Raw genomic sequence first — 27,168 nt, 5'->3', positions numbered from 1 at the left:
ACAAACACCAGTTTTGTGTAAATGTGGGCTTTCCTTTCTCTGGGTGAGATGGCTGGGTGTCTCTTTCTAGGTCAAATGAGAGTGCATGTTCAGTTTTTTAAGAATCTGCAAAACTCTTTTCCAGAGTGGGTGTATCATTTGACATTTAACACCCTCACAAACAATTCACAAGTAACTCGCCTTGCCTTCTCCATGTCTGCCAGCATTCCATGTTACCACTACTATGACCATGGCCGCCCCAACAGGTGTGCCCAACACCCCCAGTGGCTCACTCTGCACTTCCCCAGGGGTAACGTGCCCTGTGCCACCTGAATAGCCTGCGGAGGAATCTCTCTTCATATCTTTTGCCCCTTTTCTACCTGTGTTCTTTCCCTTTTCACCTGTGAGTTTTGAGCGTTCTTTCTGTAGCCCAGGTAACAGTCTTTTGTTGGGGATGTGGTTAGCAAACATCTCCTCCCACTCTGTAACTGGTGGTCTTTCCATCCATCTGCCCAGGTCTTTTGCAGAACAAAAGGTTTTAACTTCTGATGAGGAACAAGTTATTATTTTTTCCCTTTTATGCATGTTTTTGGTGTCAAATCCAGGGACTCTTCGCCTGGCCCTAGATTCAAAATATTTGCCTCTATTTTTCTTCCTAAAAGTCTCACAGTCTTAGGTCTTGTAACTAGTCTATGATGGGTCTGAGTTAATGGAGAGTGAGTGTAGGTTGCGGGCCGTTTCTTGCCCAGGGATGACCAATTGCTCTAGCGCCTTCACCGAAAAGGCTGTCGTTGCTCCACGGACCTGACTACACACCTACGTCAAAGCTCAGCCGAGCACATTAAAAGGTACTTTTTTTTAAGAGCTAAAAATCACTGAACATACTTCCTACTTGTCGCTCTGGTTTCTTACCTTTATAGTAAGTACTATCTTCCATATATCGGGATAATCCAAAGTCTCCTAATTTTACGCAATCATTTGAGGACACCAGAACGTTCCGAGCAGCAATGTCCCTGATAAGGAAGAATGTGGAACAATAAATTTTAATACGAGAGGAAAACCCCACAAATTGATCTATGTTATATAAAGACACATAGGTACTCTGAAAGACAGCTTATATATAATACAAACAGGAACTTTATTATACATTGAAAAAGAGAGATGCTTTTATTGTTTTACTTCAAATATATTCCTTTTGGCAGATATTTACTCACTCAATAATATGGTGATTAGTATCCTGAATAATGGCAAAGAAAACTCTCAAATAATGAAACCACTTACTACTTTTCATACAATCACACTGCCCACTGCAATAACTGATGGACAGTACAGGGCAGGGTGTGTAACCCTACTGTTACTAACAAATCTCATTAAATACAATTAAAATGATCTTCAGAACACTTCCAACAAAAAATACTAGGCAAATGAACTGTAAGGGCTTTCACTTGTACTCAAATGAGAGACCCAGATTAAGAATAGAAATTCTGCACAAAGCCAACAGATGTTACTTATGACGCTATGGTGTCCTAGAAAGTTCCATGACAATATGTTTTAGGTCCACAGTGCCACATAGAGGCTGTCAACAGTATTTGTGGAAGGAACCAGTCATGTGCTTCCAACTCCATGTGAGGAAAACCCCTCAACTCCATGAGTCCCATGCCATGGCACTACACAGCAGGACTTTCAGCGCCGTCTGTGTAGGAGTCAAGAGGGGCAAAGGGTCTCAGGCACCGTAAGAACCTCCTTCCGCCCACCCCCCCACTCAGAGGCAGCTCACCAGCTTCATGACTGGTCTCACCTGTGTACAAATCTTTTACTCTCCAGATACGCAAGGGCTGTACTAAGCTGATAGGCATATAGGATCAAAGACGCTAGATCCAAACTGTATTTCCTTACTTGCAGAAACGACCGCAGCTTTTTCAACAATGACCAAAAGGAACAAGAAAAATAATTAGTGTCAGAGACTAAAAATCAACAGCAGAAGAGCTACATTCAACAATGATCTGGAAAGGTCCAAATGCGTTTTTATGAGAATGCCTTCAATTCTATCCTAAAAGAAAAGAAAAAAAACCCAAAAAAACAGGCATAATGAAAGAGACACATCATCTCAGAAATCATGCCTAATTATTCTTCATTTGAGATCCAATTGCAAAAATTAGAGTCCTCATGATTACAGACACATTTCTGGAAAAATACAGAAAGATGGTTCCAGGGAATGAATAAAGCTGTGGTATAAAATACCACCAGATAATGAGAGCCGGAGAACAAAAAAAAATCTAGTTACAAAACAAGCCTCCTCCACAACCACGGTCAGCCCACCTCCCCAGAACACCCCACGCCCCAGGCCGACCTGAGCACAAGGGTATGAGGACAAAGGGGAGGCAAGAAGTCCCCCCTTCGCCGCCAGGGCATCTTGGATGAAGAAGGGTAAAATGGTTACGTGTTTACAGGTGTTTAAGCACTAGGCTTACGGGTCCATACTATGACCAACAGGACTAATTCGGCTAAATGCTAATATAGCAAAGAAGGGAGATGAACTCCAATCCTACACAATCTCCCTACACCTAAAGTGAAGTGAAGTGAAGTCGCTCAGTCGTGTCTGACTCTTTGCGACCCCATGGACAGTAGCCAACCAGGTTCCTCCGTCCATGGGATTTTCCAGGCAAGAATACTGGAGTGGGTTGCCATTTCCTTCTAGCATTACTAATGATCTAAGCCAGAAGAATTAGCAAATTCTCCAAAAACAAAAGCAGAAAAATAATGTGAACAAAACAATTTACTATGTAAACACTCCATTTTATTTGGAAAGGTGTAGGAAAGGAAGAAGAGAAATCCTAGAGGCCTTAAGATATTTCCTTCACCAGAAAGCTTTGTCAGGACTGGAAGTGGCAGGTGACCAAGTGGTTATTTTTTTCCCCTCTCTTGCTGTTGCCTAAAGAACATGCCCAGTGATTTGAGAGTGAAAGAAGCAATGTTAGAGAGGTTTGGGTAAATGAATGCTGAATTTAGGTAAATCAGAACCACTGTTTCACCTTTGGGGGACTTCACTTTGCAGTGTCTTTTAGACCATCTAATGTTAGCCACAGTTTCTTCTTAGAGCCTCACAGAGCTGTCATCAGAGCTGGGGAGGAGATCAGGGGGGCCACCAGCAGCGCCCTGTTCCCAGAAGGCAGGGCCGACACCATCGTGAGAGGACGACGGGCCCAGGCCATCTCTGATTCCCGGAAACTAAAACCCCGATTCTCACTAAAAGCAAAACTGCCTGGTGTCCTTCCAGAAACAAGTAATGTGCACAATGTGTTAGACGGTTAAACTAGTAGATTTCAGCACCAACGTCACGTGCAGACATCTGGAAGGTTTACCCCAAGCAGGGCCCAGGGAGCAGCCTGGAGACGGACAGAGGGCGGGGCCCAGCCGGCCCGCCCATCTGTGACTCAGTGGCCTGGGTGGGGCCCCGCGTCCAGGGGGTGGTGACACACCAAGGAGCGTCTGCATCCTGGAGGAAGTCAAATAAGGACATCTGCTCACGCTCTGCTACGTTTTAAGAAACCGGGACTCACGTTAGTTGGTCTGAAAGACACTGCAAAGTGAATTCCCCCAAAGATGAAGCAATAGTTCTGATTTACCTAAATTCAGCACTCATTTACCCAAACTCCACTAACATTGTTTTTTTCACACTCAAATCAGTGGGTGTGTTCTTTAGGCAACAGCAAGAGAGAGGGAATAAAGAGAACCTCTTGGTCACCTGCTGCTTCCTGTCCTGACAAAGCTTTGGGGTGGGAAGACCCTGCTGCCTGCACTGAGCTAGGGGACTACTTGGGAACTTAATGAGGACACTATACTACTATAGTGAAAGTGAAAATGAAGTCGTTCAGTCATGTCTGACTCTTTGCGACCCCATGGTCTGTAGCCTATCAGGCTCCTCCATCCATAGGATTTTCCAGGCAAGAGTGCTGGATTGCCATTTCCTTCTCCAGGGGATCTTCCCGACCCAGGAATCGAAGCCGGGTCTCCCGCATCGAAGGCATACGCTTTACTGTCTGAGCCACCAGGGGAGACCCTTGGCTTCCCTGGTGGCTCAGAGGGTAAAGCATCTGCCTGTGATGTGGGAGACCTGGGTTCGACCCCTGGGTCGGGAAGATCCCCTGGAGAAGGAAATGGCAATCTACTCCAGTATTCTTGCCTAGAGAATCCCATGGACACAGGAGCCTGGTGGGCTATAGTCCACAGGGTCACAAAGAGTCGGACACGACTGAGCAACTACACTATTACACCATACTACTATACTACGTATACGCACACATACACTCTCCTGTGTATACTGTGAGAGTGTACGTCACCCACTTTCCTGCAGGTGCAGGCGCGGCAGATGGGGGCGGGTACCTCTCCGAGTGTGCACTAGTATACGCACACACACAGACACTCTTATATACTGTGAGAGTGTATGTCATGCACTCCCTTGCAGGTGCAGGCGCAGCAGGTGGGGGGCGGGTACCTCTCCGAGTGTGCACAGCTCCATGATGATCCAGACCGGGTTCTCTGTGATGACTCCGATCAGCTTCACAATGTGAGGGTGGTCAAACTGACGCATCGTTACTGGGGAGAAACAGGTGTCCACCGTCATTCTTTTGAAGATCTTTCAGTTTCCTGAAGACGAGTTCAGCTAAGACTCGGGGCTAACGGGAGTTCGCTGGGGGTCCAGTGGTTAGGACTCAATGCTTTTCACTGGCTGAGAAAACCTCCTCTTCTTTTCCAGGGACAAATCTGACCTGAGGCTAACTTTCCAGGTTTTCCTCTGGAAAGCTGACCGAGCTGGAATGTGTGATTCATTTTCTAAGAAATACCCTTCATGGTAAAACCACCTGATTGGTAAATTGCTGGTGGGGCAGCAGGCGCTTTCCTCAGTGTGAGTGCCGCTGGGCGTCCCCTGCAGGGCCCCAGAGTCCATGCCAGTGGCTTTGAGAGGATTTCTCCTTGACCCGAGAGGCTCTGGCATCCATCGCTGTGGCCGCATCACCTCCCAGCACTATCAGGGCTAAGTAAGCAGTTCCTGGACCACTGTGAGGACTTCCCTGTGGGGAAATGCCAGCATGTGGCTTCCAGGCCTGAACTCCTCTCAGAAAGTCTGACGCCAGACGTGGCCTGTGGCCGTCACGTGAGTGTGACTGCTTTGCTGAGCCTAGGATGACCAAGAGGGCCCTGCACACGTACACATACCTAGATGTGGGGACCTATTTTTAAGCATGTACACATTTCTAACATCAGGTTAAGGAAGTCACCTGCACAGCACGCTAGAATGACTGAGATGCAGGACAACATTCCTAGAACTATAGAACCTCAAACCTGGAAGCAACCTGACAGGCAACCTAGTGCAGTGGTCCCTCCAAAGCACCTGGATTTCACAGCCTACTGAAATGAAAAAAAATTTTTTTTTTAACTTTGGGGACCAATTCAGGGTTGACTTTTATGCTGCCAAGCAAGGACACGAGCAACAGAGCAGGAGAAACTGTCTCGTCATACCCACTCTAGTACGGAGCCCAGTGTGGACTGCAGCTCAGTGCCGGCTCCATCTGGGGAAGACAGGCCTCTCTGCTTTCACTCTGCACACCACACAGCTGACCCTCCATATCCACAGGGGATGGGTCCCAGGACCCCTGGAGGGGAAGCAAAATCTGAGGACGCTCAAGCGCTTCTGAAAACAGCGGAGTATTTGCATGTAGCCTGTGCACAGCCTCCATGCACTGTGCCTCCTGTAACACCTAATGCAACGTAAACACCGTGTGTACAGGCGCCAGAGCACAGCACAGCCAGGTTTTGCTTTTGGGACTTTCTGGAATTCTTCTCAATATTTTCAACCCACAGTTGGTTGAATCTGTGGATGTAAAACTTGTAGATATGGAAGACTGTATATCTATATATATATAGATCTATATATCTATATCTATATCTATATCTATATCTATATAGATATAGATATAGATATCCTGCCATTGCACCCAAGGACCACACTGGCTCTTCTTGCAGATTGACCACACCCTCACTTAAGAGAACTCAAACCCTTAAGGTATTCTCCCCTCAATTTTTCCCACACATCCCCAAAATAGGACCTGTTAGTTTAAACCAGAGAAACAAACAAAAAACACCACACACATCAATACCTGGTGCAAAACCCACAATGTACTGCTGACAGCCACCTCGTCAGCACAGCTCATCACTTCAGTGCAGCGTGATGGCCTGGGACAGACGTTCAGGAACCCGGCACATTTACTCTTATTTTCAATTGACTTACCATCTCTTTCAGTTTTGTGCTACCCTTAACATATAGTTAACAAGCTTTTCTATTTCCTCGGGGTAATCATTAAGAACACTGCACAGAGCAGGGCTAAGAGGAGACGGCGGCCGCCAGGAAACTCTATCCGCGGGACTGAAGCCTGCCAGGCGCAGCAGTCTGACTCACCCAGGGCCAGGAGCGCGGGCCAGGGTGGCTGCTGGCTTCCACAAACCAGAGTCACTGCAACAGTCTTGCTCGCTCCTTTTTGAGTTGTTTGTGGCTCTTCCACACTCTGACGGCAGAGCTGAGCAGCCTCGACAGGGACCACCTGGCCTGCAGAGCCCAGGATATTTGGTACGTGGTGCTTTATAGAAAGAGTTTAATGACCCGATCTAGTCCACGCTGCCACACTTACATGTACAGCCTGTCAAAGCCCTACAGAATTTTAGGTATACTGCCTGTAGCATGTTTCTCTGAAATTACAGCCTTTCAGAAAGAACAAGGTTAGTTTGACCTGACTACTTACAAAATGCTAAAATTGATTTTTGTAATAATGATTCCAAAGTCTTACAAAAATCACAATACCTACTCGCAAAAATTTTAGAGAAAGGTAAGCAATTTTTAAAAATGTGCAATTTTGAAAATATATAATGCACTTTACCACCAAAGGAAAAGCACATAGGCTGTTAGGTAATGATGGCTGATACACAGTCTATGTTTTCTCAGCCTCGACGCCCTAAAGAAGCACACTAGTTGAGATGGAAGTCATCGCCAGGCCCTGTCTCATACTCCAGTCAAAGATCAAAGAACAGGATCAGGACTTGCTCTGACTTGACTGATGAAGTGACCATCTGGTTTATTCCATGACTTATCACTTATTGGGCTGCTGGGTGGTAACTATTTATTGAAATTCCATGTACATGTGATGAAAGACACCAAGATTCATTCATGCAACCAAAAGCTACAACCACCTTCTGTGAGTTAAGCCCTGTGTTGGCTCTGGGGCTGAGCCGTGAGCAAAACACACACGGTCCCTGTCCCCACTGGGACTTACAGTCTAGAGGGAGAGAGAGGCATCGTGTATTTAATTATGGACACTTGGGAAGGGAAAGACCAGGCTCCCGTGACAAAGCCTCTGAACGAGAGACCCTTCAACTCTGCTGGTCGGGAGGAACAAGCCCAGTGGAAGCAGGATGAAGGACCCAGCCAGAGGCAGGCGGGAAGGAGCCGACAGGTGCACACAGGCAGGACCAGGGCCTGCTTTCCACAGGGCTGTCCTCAGGAGAGGACCTGACTCTACAGCGGGCCCTCAGGATGGTCTGGGCCCTGTTCCCCACTCATCCTCGGGTTCCATCCTGCAGGGACTGTCTGTCCTGCTCACCATCCAACTCCTGGACCTGCGGGCATCACTACGTCTGCCCAAGCCCAGAGTGGAGATAGTTACGGTACAAAGTGCCAGGGGATGAAGGGGCAGTTAGTCAATCTGCCTTCACACCCCAAATGTGACAGCTGCCCTGGAGAACTCTGTACCCATGAGCCTCAACAAATACAGGTATGAACTGCATGGCAACAGAATAAATGTAGCTGCCTCATAAAAGTAAAAAACATTGTTTTTCTTACTTCTTCAGAGACCGTTTGGATTTCACAGACAGAAAGTCAAAATGGAGTCCCACAGAAATGTCTAGAAACTTACAGGCTTCTTGAAGGAACTTCTCTCTCACACTGTCCGAAGTACAGTTTTTACATGTTTTAATTGCAACTGCCAAAGCTGGATTCTCCTGTGATGGGGACACATGGAACAAGAGGTCTCTGTGTTAATCAGTGGGCACGTTTAGGAAAGGCAGTTTATTCTGCAACTCTGTGGATTCTGGATCAGACAGAATCAGAACTATAAAATCTTAACAGTGGGAGGAACACTTAAAATCCCCTGTAAAAAATCCCCAGAAAGCAGACACGCAAGTGAAATGCTGCAGGTGACTCATGTCTCACAAACACCCACCCCCCTCACCCATGGTGCCTCCGGGACTCCTGCAGGGGCTCAGGCTGCACTGGAACAAGGGCCGGCAACCCTGTGCACCGCCAGCTGATGTCCCAGCGGAGGATGCAGACAGACACCATGAACGAGACGCTGAGACGTCGCAGAGGTTAGAAGGTAAGCTCCTGGAGAGAGAGCGGAGGGGGGACAAGGGCAAAGGCCTGCTGGAGGGGCAGGGGTGGCCCTGTGGCTTCTACCCTGAGTGAGAGCTCCCCGTCCCGGGGCAGGGTCTGGGCAGAGGAGGGCCCTGTTGACCTTGGCCAGGAAGGAACACTCCAGGGAGGTGAGGGGAGGTGTGGATGTGGAGGGCTGGGGGGTAACGGGGGAGAGGATGCCAGGCTGGGCAGGAGAGGGCAAGCTGGGGTCTCTGAAGCTGACCAGAAGCCCAGCTCTGAATGTGACGGGCTTGAGATGTGGTTGGGACAGCGAGTCACACTGGGGAGTGGGCGTCAGCACTGGGTGGGGCAGGGACGGGTCCTGGAGGCAGCCACAGTTCAGACAGTGTTGGAAGCACAGGCTAGACAAACCCCACAGGGAGAAAAGGGTGTGAAGACGGCACCCCCCAGCCCCTCCACACCGAGAGGTCAGGGAGAGGGGCGACACGCCAAGGTGCAGGGGGTGGCGAGAAACCTAGAAAACACGTCACCCTGGGAGCCAAAGAAGCTGAACTTCCTCATCCAAGTTCAAAAGAAAAGCAAGAAATAAGAGGTCACTTCACGCAAATCAATTCAAAAAACACCAGGGAAGATTTTAACTGGAAATGTATGTGTTTATCCTATCCTTGGCTTTGGGTGGTCCCTTCCAGAACCATCTACTTCTCTTATTTCAGGTGCCCTGTTCACCACCCTCAAAAAAAAAAAAACCTCCTCATTAGAACAGCAACCTGATTCATAGTATGTGTTCAATAAATATTTGTGGAATTAACAAACACTTTGAATATTATTCTTTTAAATGGAAAGGCTCACTTACAAGTCATGGCCAGGGTGTGTCTTTTTTTTTTTTTTTGCATATCTTAAAAGTACCCTCAATTGCATTAATTTGTTTTAGATTTCATGCTAACTGCACACTGTGATTCTAGGACATGCTCTCAAGCAAGAGTGACATAAATGGCCACAAGACTGTAACACAGACTCGGGGGACCGCAGTCCCTCTCCAACCCTGAGGGAGGTGTGCCCATGTGGCAGGACCACCCTGGAGGGAGCAGTCGCCAGGCCCCCAGAGGAGAGGTCTGTCTGCTGAACGCCTGAGCTTGGGGCCTTCTGACAGTCTCCAGTGACACACCACGCTGCTCCGAATTTGAGACGGCAAACTTCTAGGACCAGAACCATGACTTCTACCTCTGTGTGAACCTAAGGCTGACTGATATATTTCAGAAAAGATACAAAATGCCCATTTTTACAAGAGAACTGAAAAACAACAGAAACTTTTGTAAGACCATAGATTAGTCACTCCTGTCAATTCACACTCAAATATTGAACATGGTGCTTTCTTAAGACAGTAAAGAAATGCAAAAGAAGCACTGCCCTCTAAAGATGCATGGCTTCAGATGGATGCTAAGCCTGAGATTTCGGGGCAGCATGTGGGCAGAGGGCTATAGAACTGTTACTGATGACAGAGGCTGAATGAAAGATTAGAACGAATAAAAGACAGACCCAGCTCTTAGGAGCTAATTTTGCCAGTTTGGGTTTCTGAACATAGCAAGTGAATTGACGTATATGATAAGCCTTGCAGAGGACAATGGCAAATACCCTGAAGAAGCAGGGCCTCATGAGGATAGACAGGAGCAGGCCATGCAGGAGGCGGAGCAGGCACGGCAGGGAGCCGCCCGACAGGACCTACCGGGCTCGTGTAGGTGCCCTGGTGCACGTCTCCAAACTGGCCCTCTCCGATGCACCGGCCGAGTTCTATTCTTTCTCTCTGAATCTCGTAGTCCCTGGCTGCAAAACACGATCCACACACCAGAAGACACTTCAGTGCAACATTCCCAGTGCAGAAAACATGGGACACATTTCATCACCATCGATGAGTAAGAATTTCACTGGTGGCACATCATTCTATGAAAATGCTTTAAACAGAGTGGAATTCTCTTAAACGAGTATTTTAAAAGGAATTTATGTAACTATTACGGCACTGCTTAAATTATCAAAATGATGAGTTTTATACAAGGTAGGGTTTTTTTTTCATATTTTTGAATGTCTGATTCAGTTGATTAATTCAATAGTCTGCTAAATAATTGCTCCAATTTTAAGTTTATATATGTTTGATTAATATATACTATTAGTTCAGGTATTAATATATGAAGTCTAAAAAATGGTTATTTAAAGCAATTATTTCACAAGTAACTAAAGTCTGTAGACATGGAAGGAAAAAATTGTGGCATGAATAAGTTTGTTTTTTAAAAGTTTAAGAGTGTTCCACTTCATTATAATCCTATCTATATTATTCACAGAGCTAAACGAGTTTAAAGAGGTAGCTTCTAGGACCAGCTTTAAGTCAGAAAATTTGGGAACAAGGTTGAATGTATCACATAATAGATTACGAGTATTTTATATTTTTGACAGCATCAGCCTCAAATTAATGTAATCAATTGTCATGATTTATACAAATCCAATTATTTGGAGGCACATGGAAAGAAACTACCCACTGGGGACCTAGGTGATGATTCTAATCCAATGACCTGCTTGGTATTTTGATTTCTTATAATTTGTCAAATTAGAAATCACATGGAAAATTCAACCCAAATTTTAGATGGTCATTTTCCTCTTTAAAATCACTTTAGCTGGTAGTTCCATTGATTTAACAGCATGAGTAAACCAATGAAAAAGTTTAAAAATAAAAGTTAACTGGAAACTGAGACATCCCGTATCATTCCATGGGTTGCAATTGCAAGCAAATGCAGTTATTTTAAAGGAATCCTGTTACCTTCATCTATTCCATAGCTTTCTGTATAGCAATTAAGAGAGAAAAAAAGTGAAGACCTTGCTTAGAAATAACTAATAGCAATCAGGTTAACAACAACAAACTTGGAGAGTACATTTCAATATTTACTTCGTCAAATATTTTGACTACTAACAGGAGTTAAAAAAGAGGACCAAACACGAGTGACAACACAATATCCTCAAGCTAACGCAATACGATACGCAAGGCTTTGCATTTCTATCCCACAAACTCCTTATACCATAACCCGTTTTTCTGGGGTTTAGATAAAAGTTATCATGTTGGACATCTACTACTCAACTATGAATAATATACTAATAAAAATTTGGATAGTCTGCAAGAATGTACAAAAGACTAAGTGGCTAACCAAACCTTGAAACCAAAATTTAAACATTTCTCCAAATTGCTACCGTGAGTCACAGTAAACCCATTTAAGTCTCAACTCTTGCCTCCGTTTCAAATCACCAACCCAGGAGCCCTTAGAAAGAAGTTCAGCCCCCCCACCCCCACCTTTTTCCCCGCAGGATACCCACAGGGTTGAGTTGGACTGGGCTATTTCTCTCTATTTTGGTATATCTCAACATGTGTAGGAAATCTATTGAGAACAACTTTCAAAATATTTATATAACAGGGTAAAGCACCTGAAACATTTTACAAACACACAGAGCTTTACTAAAACCAGGATATTAGATGCTGAATTATTAGGCCTCGAAGGCTTAATGAGGACTCCTAGTCAGGCCTCTTTAACAGGTAGGGTTAACTTTTTTTTTTAATTGAGACACGCCCTTGAAATTTTCCAGAGCTGGGACTATATACACCCCACCTGGAGAGCTGGGGCTCCCAGGCTCTCCTCACCAGCATGCCGCATGGCAGAGAAACAGAGGGTGACACTGCCAGGCTGCTGCGGGGCGAGGGGTGGCGAGGAATCCTGCTCTCCCCACACCTCCCACCCCAAGCTGGAAGGACTGGACGCAGGAAGCTCTTTGTAATTGCTTAGTCAAGGGCAATAAGAAATGAAACCTCAGAGGGGAAATGTGATTCATTAAAAGGTGTGCATTCAAAGAACTGTATGTGTGTGTGTGTTTAAATACTAATTTCCTACAGACAGGAAATGCTTTAATCATTAAAGGTCATATATTATCACAGAGCAAGAACATAAGATTACAAAATCCCCATAACTGAACTGACTTACGATAGATATTTGAGTTTCAGGCTTCTGACCTGGCAGTGGGCACGGAAGGCTGCAGAGAGTATTTCTACTATGAACTCAATAAGCTATTAAAAGGACAATAAACATCTAAAACATTTAAACACAAGATATTTAAAACTCTGTCAAATCTGAACAGGAGCAAAACCAAAAGCTACTCACTGGAGGGCATGGTGTAAGTGTCCTCTTCATCTATGATCTCGGCATAATCGTCCGTTTCTGTAGGACAGGAAACATGTATGTTGGAAGAGGTTAAATCTCCGACCCCCTGGCCTTGAACTAATTTGAGAAGGCAAAATGATCTGCCTGCATCCCCTGCTATGCTGACATATTCTTACAACACTATGACTCAATTTTTGTGCACACATGAGTCATTTATGGAAATAAAGGTGACATCATGGTCCACCATGTCATAATACACAGACTTGTTCCTCAGAGAGCACACAGACTGACACAGAAAACCCTTGTGGAAAACAGAAGACAGGAAACGACTGTGTGCACGACTCAAACGCACCGAGCAGCTGGGCTGACCGTGAAGCCCGCCTCCCTACACCCAGCACACGTGTAGAGCCCCACCGCCGTCTGCTGGGGCTTCTCCAAGCACAGCTCAGACTTCATTCGCAACCAGACCTCACAGCATATTCTCCATGTTCTTCGGAAAACAAAATGGCATGTGGACGTTTGAGATACCTTACTTTATCTGTTCAGGGTGAAAGCAACCCAGGAATTGCTCTTGTAACTTTTCACTCAGATATTTGAACAGTGTCTATTCATGTCAAAAGGGTAAAAGATGTGTCAAAAATAATAAAATCAGAATAGCATAGAAACCGAGTTCTTCTCTGGTGTAAGTTCCAATGCTTCCACCAATTCCTCTCAGTAATGCAGGAACTTAACGACCCATTTCCATATTAATGGTGGGAAAACTCCTTTTGAGGTAAACACGAACTCACTTGGATAATAATTACACTGGAAAATCACTCGGGTCTTCTATGTTTTTCTCGTACTGGAAAGAGGAAAACCTTGAGTAGCTCTGTGCACAGGGTTTAAGCTGCTGGGCCAGGAGAGGCTATAAGTTCTAAAGAATTAAAAGTTCTCTCTTCTGTGCTTCCATTATTACTTCATTCAGATATTAAAATTATAGAAACCAAAGACAATAGAGACTATATACTGTTTATAGTCACTAGAGCATCAACTATTCTGCATACTGCTATGCTAACAACTGAGATCAAATGTAAAAGTAGTTCGAAGAATTCATTTCTCAATTTGTCATCATTATTAAAAGTAATTCAAGTAACAACAAATTCAACTGGCAGAACATAAAGTCCATAAACAGGCATTCCTTTAGGTATTTGGCAAATGTGACCTATTCCTAAGCCCTGTATAACAGGTGGATAATTTATATTATTCTTATGTGTTTATAAATATTACTACTTTCAGGATTAAAGAAAAAAAATACTTAATCTATCCCACACCTTACATTCCTACATTTCTCTCTCCTATCCTGTTCTCAGTGGATACCAGGAGTGGTGGTGGTTTCTAGGTCCAAAGCCTTGCTTTTGGGTAAGGTGGCTGAGCGGAAACTGCGAAATGAAATTTGGGGACAGAGTGTGCCGCCAAGGCTGGGGTGAGGAAGAGGACTAAGTGGGGGACCGTGTCAGGCTAAGGCCACACAGGCGGACCTCAACTGTCCACACTGTCGGCAGTGTGGCGACTTGATCTCCTGCACCCACAGACCACCCCCACGGTCCTCTTTCACATACACCACACACCCACCCCGCTCAGGGGCAACACACATCAGCTGACCCTGAGGAGGCTGGATTCTGCTGCAAAACTGCCCAGAACTCTGGCTGTGCCTCCCCCCTCAGCCGCCCTGTTACCACAGCTGCCCTGGAGTCATCGTCAGCCCCTGCCCTGGGCTCTTGGCTCCACTAAGATGTCAGGGGCCCAGGACTCAGCGGGCTTCCCAGGGCCGCTGGGGCCACTGTCTGCCTGTCCTTCGTTTCCCTAAAGAACAGTGTCTGCCGTCTGCTCAGAGACCCCTCCTGGCCCCCAGCCACTCTCAGTCGCGCTGCCCAACGTGCTCTGCTCAGGGCCTGTCACTACCAGCTCTCTGCTGGTCCTCTGGATCTTGGGAGCGGAGCCCCCGGGCAGCGGGCCCTGCTGCAGCTCATCCACTGTCCTGTTCTCAGCCTGCAAACCAGAGCTGGCACTGGGGAGGTGCCGGGCAAGCGCTCACTGAACAGAAACAAGGCGTGCACTCCAGGCACGCAAGGGGGGCTGCAAGCCTGAGGCGGCGGGGCCAGGCCAGGCAGAGCTGCATGCGGGCGCCCACAGCCCTGTCTGTGCTTCAGCGGTGCCCTCACGTGTCCGATGAGAACATGTCTGCCTGCGGGGATTGTCATGAGGATCACAGAGACACACATCAAGCTGCGGTGGGCCCTGAAGACGACGGGTGACTGAGGGCTGCGATCTCCTTGGTGCCCTCTGCTTCTGAGGCCTCCCTGGCAGGAGCCCTCTGGGTGGGGCTGCAGCGGCTCCCAGGACTGCCTCTTTTTATAAAACCCTCGGCAAACAGACAACCTCTGAACTGCTCTCAGGGAGAAAGAAGAAGAAGGCTCATACATCAGGCTGGCACACAAAACTGATTTGGGAAAAAAACAAGCTGCATACACTTTTGTTTACACCATCACAAGAAAGAGTCTGCAGTTTTTGTGTCTTGGTGTGATGTGAATGCTACAAAAAAAGCTCTGGGGATTATCCAAAACACCCGGGCATCACTCGTGATGAATGTGGGTGTGGATACTGTGACACCAGGTGAACAGGGAGCTCTCGCTGCTGTGTTCTTCTCAGGCTGGTTCTCACGGGGCAGGGCCAACATTGGTGAAGGCGCATGCACCTACAAAGGTTTACCGTGACCTTCTATGTAGGGCTTTTCAAGTGAGATACTTGGCGGATTTCCCCAAGAACTCTTGATATGGATTTGGTTCTACTTTCCATTTTTCTTTCCTGGTTTTTAGGATGATGGGCTAGTACGACACTGATATGAGAGGTACTTTTTCATACTCAACGGTCCCTGAACAACTGGAGTCCACTCTGAAACCATCTGGCCCCCAAATACAGTAGGAGGAAAACATAAGGGAAAAGGAGGCAGGTTGAAAGATCTCGACACAAATGAAGGGAAGAGCTGAGTGTGCTCCACTTAATCATGGTGGCCACGGCTAACGGAGACCTGGGCACCTGCCAGACACCATCACAAACAATACACGCACCATTGCTTAACCTCGGGAAAATCGTACATGGTGGGTCCTGCTCTCATCATCCTGTTTCCCAGGCTGGAACCTGAGGCCCCCAGAGGCCCTGGAGGGGCCCTGTAGGAGGGCGCCCGGGCCACTGCGTTCCAAGCTCTGCTCTTTGTCACCTTCCGCATTTCTGGGGGCTTCGTCTTGTGAGACCAGACCCCCTGCGTCTTGAGACCTCAGTGCGCTCCCCTAAGTGTGCTTGGGGACTTCACCCCCAATGTGGGTCCAGCTTTTGTTCCAGGGCTGTGCCCAGGTAGGCTTTTGTGGGTGTGTGTACTTGGGAGACAATTTCAGACCATGAGTTGAATATTTCAAAATGAACACTCTGAAAAATGGAGGCCTCTGAAACCATGGGTAACACTGTAATCTGAAAGGTTTTTCAGACCATGAGTTGAATATTTCAAAATAAATACTTTGAAAAATGGTGACCTCTGAAACCCTGGATAACACTGTAATTTACAGTGTTTGTTTTCACAGTATGTGGTAAAATAAAAATGATGTGAAGACATGTTAAAAGGACAGAAACTGACAACTGAAATGAGGAAAGAAAAGTATCAAGTTCTCATTCTCAAAGATGGTGAGCGAGACCTAGTAAAGTCGCTCCAGAAACCTGGACACGCACACGGGTTCTGCTCTGTCACCCAAAGGCCTGATGCGTCTGGAGGCCCTGGGAAGGGCCAGTCTGGAGAGCAGGAGGGACGGGGCAGCGGACACTTGGATGTAAATATCAGAACTGGACCAGGATCTGCAGCCCACCAACCTCCCGGGTGCCCTCAGTCCCCTGGTGGGGAAGGGGGCGGGCGGTGCGAGTCTGTCCCCACTTACACCGGCCGGGCCTGTTGCCCTCAGGGGGCCTGAGGACGCACCGCCCCCAGAGCAGCGCGTGCAGGGGGACGCCACTGCCCAGCAGTGCAGTGCGACTGAGCGATCACAGCTCCTCACACCACCTGGACAGGCGAACCTGCGGTCAGCCTTGGAGGCTGCACGGACAGCAGGCGGAGGGGGTGGGGGCCGGGGGAGGAGGGCCTTCAGGAAGCCAGGAAGGGTGCTGCTTTGCTCTGTGACGTTAACCAGCGCTGTGACCTGCACCAGGGTCGGCACACTTTTTCTGTACAAGGTCAGAGAGTAGGTATTTTAGACTTGCTGCTCACAGTCTCCACTGCAACCACTTAACTCTGCCGCTTAAATTGCAGGGGTGAGCAGACTGGTCATGACCGAAGGTATGACTGTGTTTCGATGAAACTTACTGATGGACACGGAAATCTGAATTTCACATAGTTTTGATGCCACATTCTTTGATTTTCCTCTCAACCATTTAAAAATACATAATAAAAAAATACATAATAATCCTTTTTAGCTCAAGGAGCAATACAAAAACAGGGGTGGGCTATAATTGGACTTTGGGCCTTAGTTTGTGGATCCCTGCCTTAGACTCAGGGATTAAACCCTTAGGGCTCAGCAGATTCACCTGTAAAATGAGGATAATACTCACCCTGATTCATAGTACTGGGAAATCCAAATGTGGGGAAAGTGCACCAAAAAGTTTTCTTTAGATAAACAACGTGGTAATAACCACTTGCTTGTACTCATCTGTTTAAATTTGTATGTTTTCACAGTAATCCTCAAACCACCACCGAGGCCTCTGCACATGAAGCCTCCAGGGGGCAAGTGCTTTGCTGCAGGTCACCCAACTGGTGAGCTGGCGAGGCTGCGGCCTGGGCCCTGCCGCCCATCCAGCAGCCCTGGACAGTCAGTCTCTCACCCCTCTGCTCACCAGTGAAGACAACACCTAGCTACACTCGGAATCCCTGCTGGGGGACTCGGCAGTCACACAGATAAAGGGCAGACACACAGGGAACCCTCCACGGAGGAGCTTCCAGCCAGCCACCACCAAGCAATTAGCCAGGACACAGAGCGCAGAGCTTCTGGCTGCAAGGCCCGGGAGGCAGACACCCTCCCCGTCACACGTAGCTCAGACCTTTCGCTGCAAGCACTTTGCCCATAAGGATCATGTCACCAACCCAACAGACAGGAGCACAGACGGAAGCTTCAGTCAAAGCATTTTTCTCATTGAATAGTGAGGAAAAGTGTAATCCCCCTTAATTTTAGTTTATAAAATCTCACTCCTTATTATAAAAGAGTACAAAGCTTCATGCAGGCAGCACACAAGGGAAATGAAAACAAGACACTGCACGTGACTCTTAACTTTCTAGTTTATGGAGTGGTGTCCTCGACTGCCTGAAAAAACAACCGCTGCAGACAGTTCCGCAGCTGCTTCAGTCTCTGTGACTCTTAGAAATACTTTTCCTCCTGTCCTTCCTGCCACGCCACTCCCAACTATACACACGAATGTGGCAAAGTGTGTGACCCTCTCCCATTTACTGAGGAATCAAACAGTTTTGACAATTTCCCTTTACCTTTAGTTCTAATAATGAGATCCCTAAAATTCTCTATGAACATGCACAACTCAAGTTTACCAGTGAGACGTGGTAAAGAAGCCGACGGTGACCCTTCTTCGGTTGAAGCCCTGAGCAACTCTAAAGAGATCACCAGTTCACACCATCACTGGTTTCACACATGCTCTGTTGGATCTAAGCCACATTTTGCCTTTCATTAAAAACTGAGTGGTATTTATATCCATAAATAATCATCTCACATTAGTAACACAAACGTGAAAATAAATATTACCGTCCCCACTAATTTCATCTGTGGATCCGGGTGGCATGCAAAGAAAGGGAGAGGAAGGGAAAGGGGAAGGGAGGAGAGAGAGGAAGGGAGGGGGAGAGAAGGGAAAACACTATTAAAATGACAAGCAAATCAAAGTGTAAGGAAAACACAAAAACCACCCCCACCCCAGTCTAATTCAGAAGGTAAAAGAAAGACTGCAGGATGGAGGAGTCAGCATGTTTACTTGACTTGAAGGCATTAGTGCAAGTGTGAAGCCTCCTCACATTACCCCAGGAAAACAGCAGTTTAGGTGCATTTCTGCCGCATTAAGCAAAGCTAATTTGATTGCTTCTCACCATTAAATGTTAAAGACAAGTCTACTATCCTCAAAGGAACGTGCATCCTCTTGGACAGAAATGGGAACCGCGGGTCATTAGTGTGTGCGCAGGGAACAGCCCTCAGAAGGCCTCCGCAGGGAGCCCCGGGGCTCCGGCCGCTCCTCCTGGGGCTCTGCCGATGCACTTCCACTCATATCTACACAGCGTCTGCAGAAGAACCGTCCAGGTTGCTACACCCTCACCATCTCCCTCTCCTAGATAACGCTTCCGGGGCCCTGGCTGCCCGTCCTCTGCAGCATCCCTGAATATCTGCCCACGAAGCAGGCGAGGAGACCCCAGGGCTCACTGGCACCATCCTCCTCCATCACTCACATGCTGTGTTAGGACACCCATGAGGCAAAGGTGTGGTACCTGCCAGCCCCTTTGGGAAAACACTGAGATCACACAGGAAGAGACTCCTCGCCCTGTCATGCATTTAAACACCAGCCAACAGGCAAACAGAGTCTTCTATCAGGACGGCCCACAGACAGTCACCTTGAACCCCAGCCCACAGCCCCTGCCGGGCAGCACTACACTGACCCCGGGGCAGGCACCATCTATAAGCATCATTAGGCTGCCGCCTGGCCGCTGTAATCAGCTGTGGTTAGGAGGAGAGCCTGTGCAAAAGCTGAGTGCAGTACCCGCAGAAGAAGGTTCGTGGGCACAGAAGACCAAGGGGAGGAAGCGCCTAGCCTTCTTAATCTTAGGTTGGCAGTGACTGACTCCTTATACAGAGGCAGGAGGAAGGAAGAGAAAAACAGAAACACATTATTTCAATACCAGAGAAAACTTATGTTACATTGTAAGGCATAGCTATAAAGACAAGTACAAAGTTGCAATTCTTTTATGTGACTACTGGTACACTTGATTTCTTAATATAATTGACTTGAGAGACATTAATATTTTAAAATGCAGTTTTCTCTCTTAGGAAAGAGTAGCACTAGATACTGAAACTTTAAGCAAGACATGAAGAGGTCAGCCAGATCCACGAAGCCAGCGGAGCGAGCAAAGGTATAGATGCCTTTACGAAGAATAAAGCTGACACACGACGGCACAAGCAACAGAGACCGATGGACACAGGCTCTCCTGAGCAGCTAACGTTCAACTGCAAAAAGAACAGTGCAGAGAACTAGCAGCTCTTGATTTGTAAAAGAGCTTTATCAGCACTTTCCCCCAAACCATCAGCAAAGACACAGACCTTAAGTGTACACCTCAAATAAACTGCTTTCACATAAAAAACTGGAGCCAGGGTATCTGAACACAAGGCTCCGAAGCCCTCCGTCTACCAGCATCCGCTCCTCATTCACTGTCATTCACGTACTGAAAACTCTCTTGAAAGTCAACTCTCTATCAGGCACTTGCTGGATGAACGAGACACATGCCAGCCCTCCTGGAGCTGGAGACGTGACAACTGCGATGCGGTGAGGGCAACAGCGGACACGTGGCAGTGGGGTCAGTACAAGGGCGGCCCCACCCTCTGATATGCACGGGCGACACCACGTGACGGAGAAGCTGCAGCTCCACAGGCTCCCGTCAACAAAGGTGAGGACTCCAGGGGCGGGCCCGGGGAGGGCAGGGTCAGGATGAGGATGGCGGCAGCTTGCTGCCATCAGTCCACGTTAGGAGCGGAAATGAGAAGAATGGAAACAATTTGGTCACATTTCCGCAGGGTGTGTTGTGATCTCAACAACGTGAGTCCTTGAGATCTGCCCACCTGCCTCCCTCAGCCCATACCCAACTCCCTGACCAAACTCCTCTCAACCTTAACGACCAGAGTACAGGAAATTCAGGAATACAGGGGCCAGAGAGCGACCTGCTCAGCACAGCGTCACAGAACTGCAATCGGCCAGACTCAGGGCGTGGGGCGCAGTGTGAGGGACGTGATTTCCTCCACAGATACATACAGACAGTACACAGAGACTGCAGGGGTACACAGCCAAGCTCATCCAGCACCGCCTGTCTGACCCCCAACTGGACACCACCAAGAGTGACAAGGCCTTAAAACTAAGGAATCACAACACGGAATGACAGTTGGCATTAAGGAATTACTGTTAGCTTTCTTACAGTATAATAAAACTGCTTTTAAAAAGTCTTCACCTTCTAGAAACACTTACAGATGACTATGCCTTAGAGGTGCTTTAAGACAATCAGAGGCGGTGGTTTAGTCTCTAAGTCTTGTCCGACTCTGCGAGTCCATGGACTATAGTCTGTCAGGCTCCTCTGTCCATGGGACTCTCCAGGCAAGAATATTGGAGTAGGTTGCCATTTCCTTCTCCAGGGGATCTTCCCAACCCAGGGATCGAATCCAGGTCTCCTGCGTTGCAGGCAGACTCTTTACCAACTGAGCTATGAGGGAAGACAATCAATGAGGAATAAGAGGGTGGAGGCAGGGATGAAGTGACTGGATTTTAGTTACTGAATCTGGGTGATGAGTTTCTGGAGATTCACTACCTCGTTCTACTCTCTCTACTTCTGCATTATATTTGGAAATTCCCAGGATAAAGAGTTAAGAAGCTAAAAATTCAAAAGCACAACAATATCCATTCATTCACATGATCCCTTGCATGTAAAAATATCATATACATTTTATCTTATATCATGCAGTTTGATTTTTAATAAATCCCACAATTATTATGCATCCATGACACATGACTAGAAAGCCATGAGGTCAAATTCCGGAATTTATATTTTAAAAGTTTCAAGCCTTCCTTTAAAATTTTTCTCTATGAATGAAAAAAAGAAAAAAACAACCAATCCCCAAAATTGGGTCTTTGGACAATATCTGTTTTTATATTTAATACGATGATACTTGGGCTTCTTGTATTAATAATAATAAATTTTAAGATTATCAAAGTTTATTCATTCAGTTCAGTTCAGTCGCTTAGTCATGTCTGATTCTTTGCAACCCCATGGATTGCAGCAGGCCAGGATTCCCTGTCCATCACCAACTCCCGGAGCTTGCTCAAACTCACGTCCATCGCATCGGTGATGCCATCCATCCATCTCATCCTCTGTTCCCCTTCTCCTCCTGCCTTCCATCTTTCCCAGTATCAGGATCTCTTCCAATGAGTCGGTTCTTCACCATCAGGTGGCCAAAGCATTGGAGTTTCAGCTTCAGCATCAGTCCTTCCAATGAATATTCAGGACCAATCTCCTTTAGGATGGACTGGTTGGCTCTCCTTGCAGTCCAAGGGATTCTCACAAGTCTTCTCCGACACTACAGTTCAAAAGCATCAATTCTTTGGTGCTCAGCTTTCTTTATAGTCCAACTTTCACATCCATACATGACTACTGGAAAAACCATAGCCTTGACTAGACGGACCTTTGTTGGTAAAGTAATGTCTCTGTTTTTTAATATGCTACTTAGGTTGGTCACAGCTTTTCTTCCAAGGCTGCAGTCACCATATGTAGTGATTTTGGAGCCCCCCCGAAATAAAGTCTGTCACTGTTTCAATTGTTTCCCCATCTATTTGCCATGAGGTGATGGGACTGGATGCCATGATCTTAGTTTTCCGAATATTGAGTTTTAATGCAACTTTTCACTCTCCTCTTTCACTATCATCAAGAGGCTCTTTCGTTCTTTGCTTTCACCACCATAAGGGTGGTGTCATCTGGGTATCTGAGGTTATTGATATTTCTCCTGGCAATCTTGATTCCAGCTTGTGCTTCATCCAGCCTGGCATCTCGCATGATGTACTCTGCATATAAGTTAAATAAGCAGGGTGACAATATACAGGCTTGACGTACTCCTTTCCCGATTTGGAAGCTGTCTGTTATTCCATGTCCAGTTCTAACTGTTGCTTCTTGACCTGCTTACAGATTTCTCAGGAGCAAGGAGAATAAGATGGCTCATCAGCCAAATACTCCCAAACCCTGGCCACCACGAGGGACGCTTTCCTACAGGCCAGAGCTTGGAACATACAGGTCCGAGTGCTCTTGAGGAAGCAGCAGCACACAGCCCCTCACTGAGTGGGGCCAACAAGGAGCAGCAGGGCACACTCTACTCTGGAAACTGCGTCCACAGGGCCTGAGGACAGATCTGTGGCCTGGAAGTTTACCCGAGTAAATATCCTCTGTAAATTTCTGTTGCACTCATGATTGCTCCGATCTCATTCGGATTCTTTTTCATCTGAAAGTGTCCCCGCGGGGGGTCCTACATGTGTCTGCCCATCTCCAGCCTGCAGCTGAGGAGCAGGAAACCAGCCTGGCTCTGGGTGCTTCTTCAGGGCATTAGCCTACAACACACGCTGTGGGTAGTTCAGAACCCATGGGACTCTCGTAGAAGCCAGAGAGGAGAGGGCTGCAATCAGGCAGCAGCCTCAAATCTCAAGAGAGGCAAAGGGAGTCCAAACGCTGTAACAATGGTGCGAGGAGGGAGAGTCCAGATGCTGTAACAATGGTGCAAGGAGAGGTCCTGGGAGGAAGGAGACAGCACAGGGGGTGGGGGGTGGGGGCAGAGGTATTCTGCCGATCATGACTTCCTCATTCAGGTACAACACAATCAATCACCCTGCCCCCACCCAGCCAGAGACCTCTAAACGTCTCTCCTAACCCCACACTGACCGCAGGACTCTAGTTATGACTGTCGGAATCAGAAGCATTTCCAGTAAGACAAGTACTGTGAATAAGTCAAACCCCCAATACTTACCACATGAGTGGGTGAATGAAAGTCGCTCAGTCATGTCCGACTCTGTGACCCCATGGACTTCTGTCCGTGGAAGTCTCCAGGACAGAATACTGGAGTGGGTAGCCATTCCCTTCTCCAGGGGATCTTCCCAACCCAGGGATTGAACCCAGGTCTCCCTCACTGCAGGCGGATTCTTTACCAGGTAAGCCACCAGTGCACATAAAAACCATCAGTTGCATTAGTTTGATTAAATTATGTCATAAGACACATAATTTACAAAAATTAGCCTCACAGGTAATAGGCCAGCAATCTCCAACTTTTTTGGCAACAAGAACTAGATTTAAGGGAGACGGTATTTCTATGACTCAAAGGTAGGGGGTGACTCAGGCGGTCATTTGAGTGAAGGGGGGCAGAAGGTGAAGCCTGGCTCCCTTGCCTGCGGCTCACCTTTTCCTGGTTCCTAACAAGCTGAGGACCCAAGGACCAGGACTGGTCCGCAGCCCGGGGGCTTGGGGACCCCTGTACTAGGTGACAGTACTCTAAATTAGGGCACTTAAACAATTCCTGAAAGCTTTCACTTAAAATCAAGCTTTCAGTATAGATGGAGACTGCCTTCTAAATCAGTTACCAAAAGTGAAACTAGGCTGTAAACCAGATGAAAAAAACTCATTCAAACTTGCAGGTAGGGCAGATATTTGGATTCCAACAGAACAGTCAGAAATGAGTCAACACTATGCTATTGCTATTCCTGATAAATGGAAGAAAAACCACCCTGAAATCGGACTCAGACTCTTCCAGGAAAATACTCCTCCCTTCTCACATCGACACCTCCTGCCTTCCAACATCTCGGTGTGATTTGATGAGAAGACAGTGGGTTTCAGAGCCCAGATCTGGGTTTCCACCAGACTCTCTGCTTTGGCTAGCTACGTGAGCCACACCTCACCACCCTAGCTCACCTGTGAAGTGGGAAAAGGAGGAAGACTGTCCTGAGGCTTAAACAAGACAATGCTTGTGAGTGTGCATAATCTCTGAGCCTCACTCATAGCTAAGTAACTACTTGTATTTACAAAGCAGTGGCAGCGCAATGAATGAATTGCAGGCTTAGTGCTTCAGAGACAGTGAGAAAAAAGGAGAAAAAAACGCAATTATTAAAGATAGCATCACTGACTCAATGGACATGAATTTGAACAAACTCTGGGAGACGGTGGAGGGCAGGGAAGCCAGGCGTGCTGCAGTTCATGGGGTCGCAAAGAGTCAGACATGACTTAGCGGCTGAACACCAACCCACATACCACCTAATATTTTACAGAACTTCACAAACTACTTCTACATATATTAAGTAGCTGCTTTAGAATTTGTAACGAAGCAGCTTAATGCAAATGACATTTGTCAACTTTTAGTTTAGGATAATTTTTAGTCACTATGTGTAATTTTAAATAGCTAGAATGATGCTGCAAGGTTAACAACTAAACCAGAAGAATCGGTTACAAAGCAAAAAAAATTTTTTTTTAATTTATAATAAACATCCCATTGCAAAGTATCACTACAGAGTGATACATGTGTTCACCACCAAGGGCTCAGCAGAGACAATCAAACCAAACATTTCTAACAAAAGGAAAAGGTCATGGCCTTGGTTGTGGTGACAGACACAGAAGAGAGAACACAGTCTTCTGATCTCCAGCCCCGTTACCACAACCCAGACATGTGACAGGAGCCATGGGCACAGTGAAGTGGTTGTCACAGGTCATCAGCATTTCTGTTACACTTAAGGTCCCACTGCTTCACTAGAGGCCTGGTTATTTAAAACAGACAAACAGAACCTTGAAACACAAAAAACAACCGAAAACCAAAGTTTCTGCCTTTGGAATATTTAAAATTCAGCTTCATTCAGTGAACAAAGCACCTGCATTCCGGGGAATCTTCATCCACACAAACGTTGCTCAACCCCCCCACCTACTCCAGGTGCCCCTCTGACACACACAGACCCCTTAGGACAAGCGAAGGCCTTTCCATGTACTGCTAACTGCGCTCCAGAAGAAACACAGTTCCTAAAATCATACACATAGGCTAGAAAAGTTGACTCTAGGCCCTCTGAGAAGGTGCCCAGGGAAATGCTCTATTCTGGGGACTATTTCTATAAACCAGCTCATCTCACGCTTACATTAGAGCGAAACTCTAGATCTCAGAGACAAGACTGCATATACTGGACATGGACTGTAAACTGGCTCATCTCACACTTACATTAGAGCGAAACTCTAGATCTCAGAGACGAGACTGCATATACTGGACAGGGACTGTAAACTGGCTCATCTCACACTTACATTAGAGCGAAACTCTAGATCTCAGAGACGAGACTGCATATACTGGACATGGACTGTAAACTGGCTCATCTCAAACTAACATTAGAAACTCCAGCTCTCAGAAACAAGACTGCGTATATTCAACATGGACTGAAACTGGACCCTATTGAGGATGGTCTGAAACTCTACTTCCTCACAAAGAGATACACAGGAGGGCCTGGAACCCGTGATCATGAGCTGGGGACTGTTTGCTGACATCCAGACTTCAGCCTTCCCACTGGCTGGCCTCTGGACCCCTTGCCCCAAACTCCCTAGGGGTGCATGCAGAAGGGTTCATCATGACCAGCACTTGGGGAGTCTGTGAGCCCAGCAGCTCTCGAGGCCACTATCCACTCTGAGGGTCCCTGCCTTTCTCCCTGTCCCCCCACCAAAGTGCAGTCCTCCAAGCCCTAGCACCAATCTCCGCACCTTGCTCAGGCAGCCGATTCACCTAAAAACAATCCCTGAGCACTCTGTCCTAGACAGGAACGACAAACAGAACATGTCTTTGTCTATGATGGAGTTGTGGTCTAGGGGATAAGAAGGTTTCTAAGCTCGTATCTATTTAAAGATTATCCACAATAGTGGCATGTATGGCAGGCGAGACAACTCTGAGGAAGGAGGGTCCTGGAGTAGGCAGGGAGGGCTTCAGGAGGGGGTGGCATTTGAAGCCAGCCTTAAAGACTAGGGAAGAGCTTCTCAGTTGTGACTGTATAAAAAATAGGGGAATCAGGCAGTCCCACTTTCTCCATCTTCCCAGCTGATTCTTCATCTGTACTTGGGGTCATCTCCCTTAAATTATTACTGAAAGGCAACATAACCTAGAGGGCAATAACGACCTGAGTTCAGTCCTTGCTCCATCGTTTTCAAGCTGTGTGACACTGAACAAGCCCTCTCTGTCTTTCCTCCTGTCTGTGAAATGGGGAGACGATAAAGACCTGGGAGGTGGTCACAAGGATTAACAAGGTAATGTCTAATGCTATGCACTGCACCTTGAGTGCCTAATAAGGAGAGAGCTGTCACCTCTCTGCTGGGTGTGCCCTTGCCTGCCCTGCCCCGGCCTCTCAGCTCTCTGGCTGGTGCTGAGTTTGCCAAGCTCCCACTGCAGGGCCTGGCGCTCACTGTTCCAGTGTCCGCAGGCCCCAAGTCTCACTGTATTCAGTCAACTGCTCAGAGGGACGTCCCTGGACCTCTACCCTCACTCTGCATCTGCCTGCTTGATTTCCATCCAGCGTCTCCGTCTCCTGCACAGAACATCAGGTCCGCACAGGAGCAAGCTGGCTCCGTCCACCAGTGCACCCCAGCATCTGGAACAAGGCCTAGCACAGAGCAGGCACTGAGCAGCACCTGATGATGGACTTTCTAAGACTGGACTAATAGCCACCTTGCAGGGGTTTGCTGGGGTGGGACAGGATAGACTATGACAGAAA

General features: G+C 47.2%; 1 protein-coding gene across 29 annotated transcripts in view; it reads right to left on the bottom strand.

Annotated features, from left to right (window-relative positions):
- PTK2 (protein tyrosine kinase 2) overlaps positions 1–27,168 on the bottom strand; it is a 192,975-nt gene that overhangs the window by 40,144 nt on the left and 125,663 nt on the right. For 14 of the 29 annotated variants that reach the window (XM_027560747.1, XM_027560756.1, XM_027560729.1 and 11 more), the window contains 8 exons: positions 18,417–18,434; positions 12,592–12,648; positions 11,208–11,228; positions 10,125–10,222; positions 7,944–8,028; positions 4,475–4,575; positions 1,778–1,893; positions 892–992 (listed from right to left, as the gene is read on the bottom strand). In XM_027560747.1, the coding sequence (XP_027416548.1) occupies positions 892–992; positions 1,778–1,893; positions 4,475–4,575; positions 7,944–8,028; positions 10,125–10,222; positions 11,208–11,228; positions 12,592–12,648; positions 18,417–18,434 (597 nt within the window). The remainder of the gene's footprint in view (positions 1–891; positions 993–1,777; positions 1,894–4,474; positions 4,576–7,943; positions 8,029–10,124; positions 10,223–11,207; positions 11,229–12,591; positions 12,649–18,416; positions 18,435–27,168) is intronic. The other 15 variants (XM_027560745.1, XM_027560751.1, XM_027560750.1 and 12 more) reach the window with 3 other exon arrangements.

Source organism: Bos indicus x Bos taurus, chromosome 14, assembly GCF_003369695.1.
Source record: "Bos indicus x Bos taurus breed Angus x Brahman F1 hybrid chromosome 14, Bos_hybrid_MaternalHap_v2.0, whole genome shotgun sequence".
Taxonomy (NCBI): Eukaryota; Metazoa; Chordata; class Mammalia; order Artiodactyla; family Bovidae; genus Bos; species Bos indicus x Bos taurus.
Note: the sequence above shows the minus strand (reverse complement) of the source record. Positions and strands in the feature narration are given on the sequence as shown.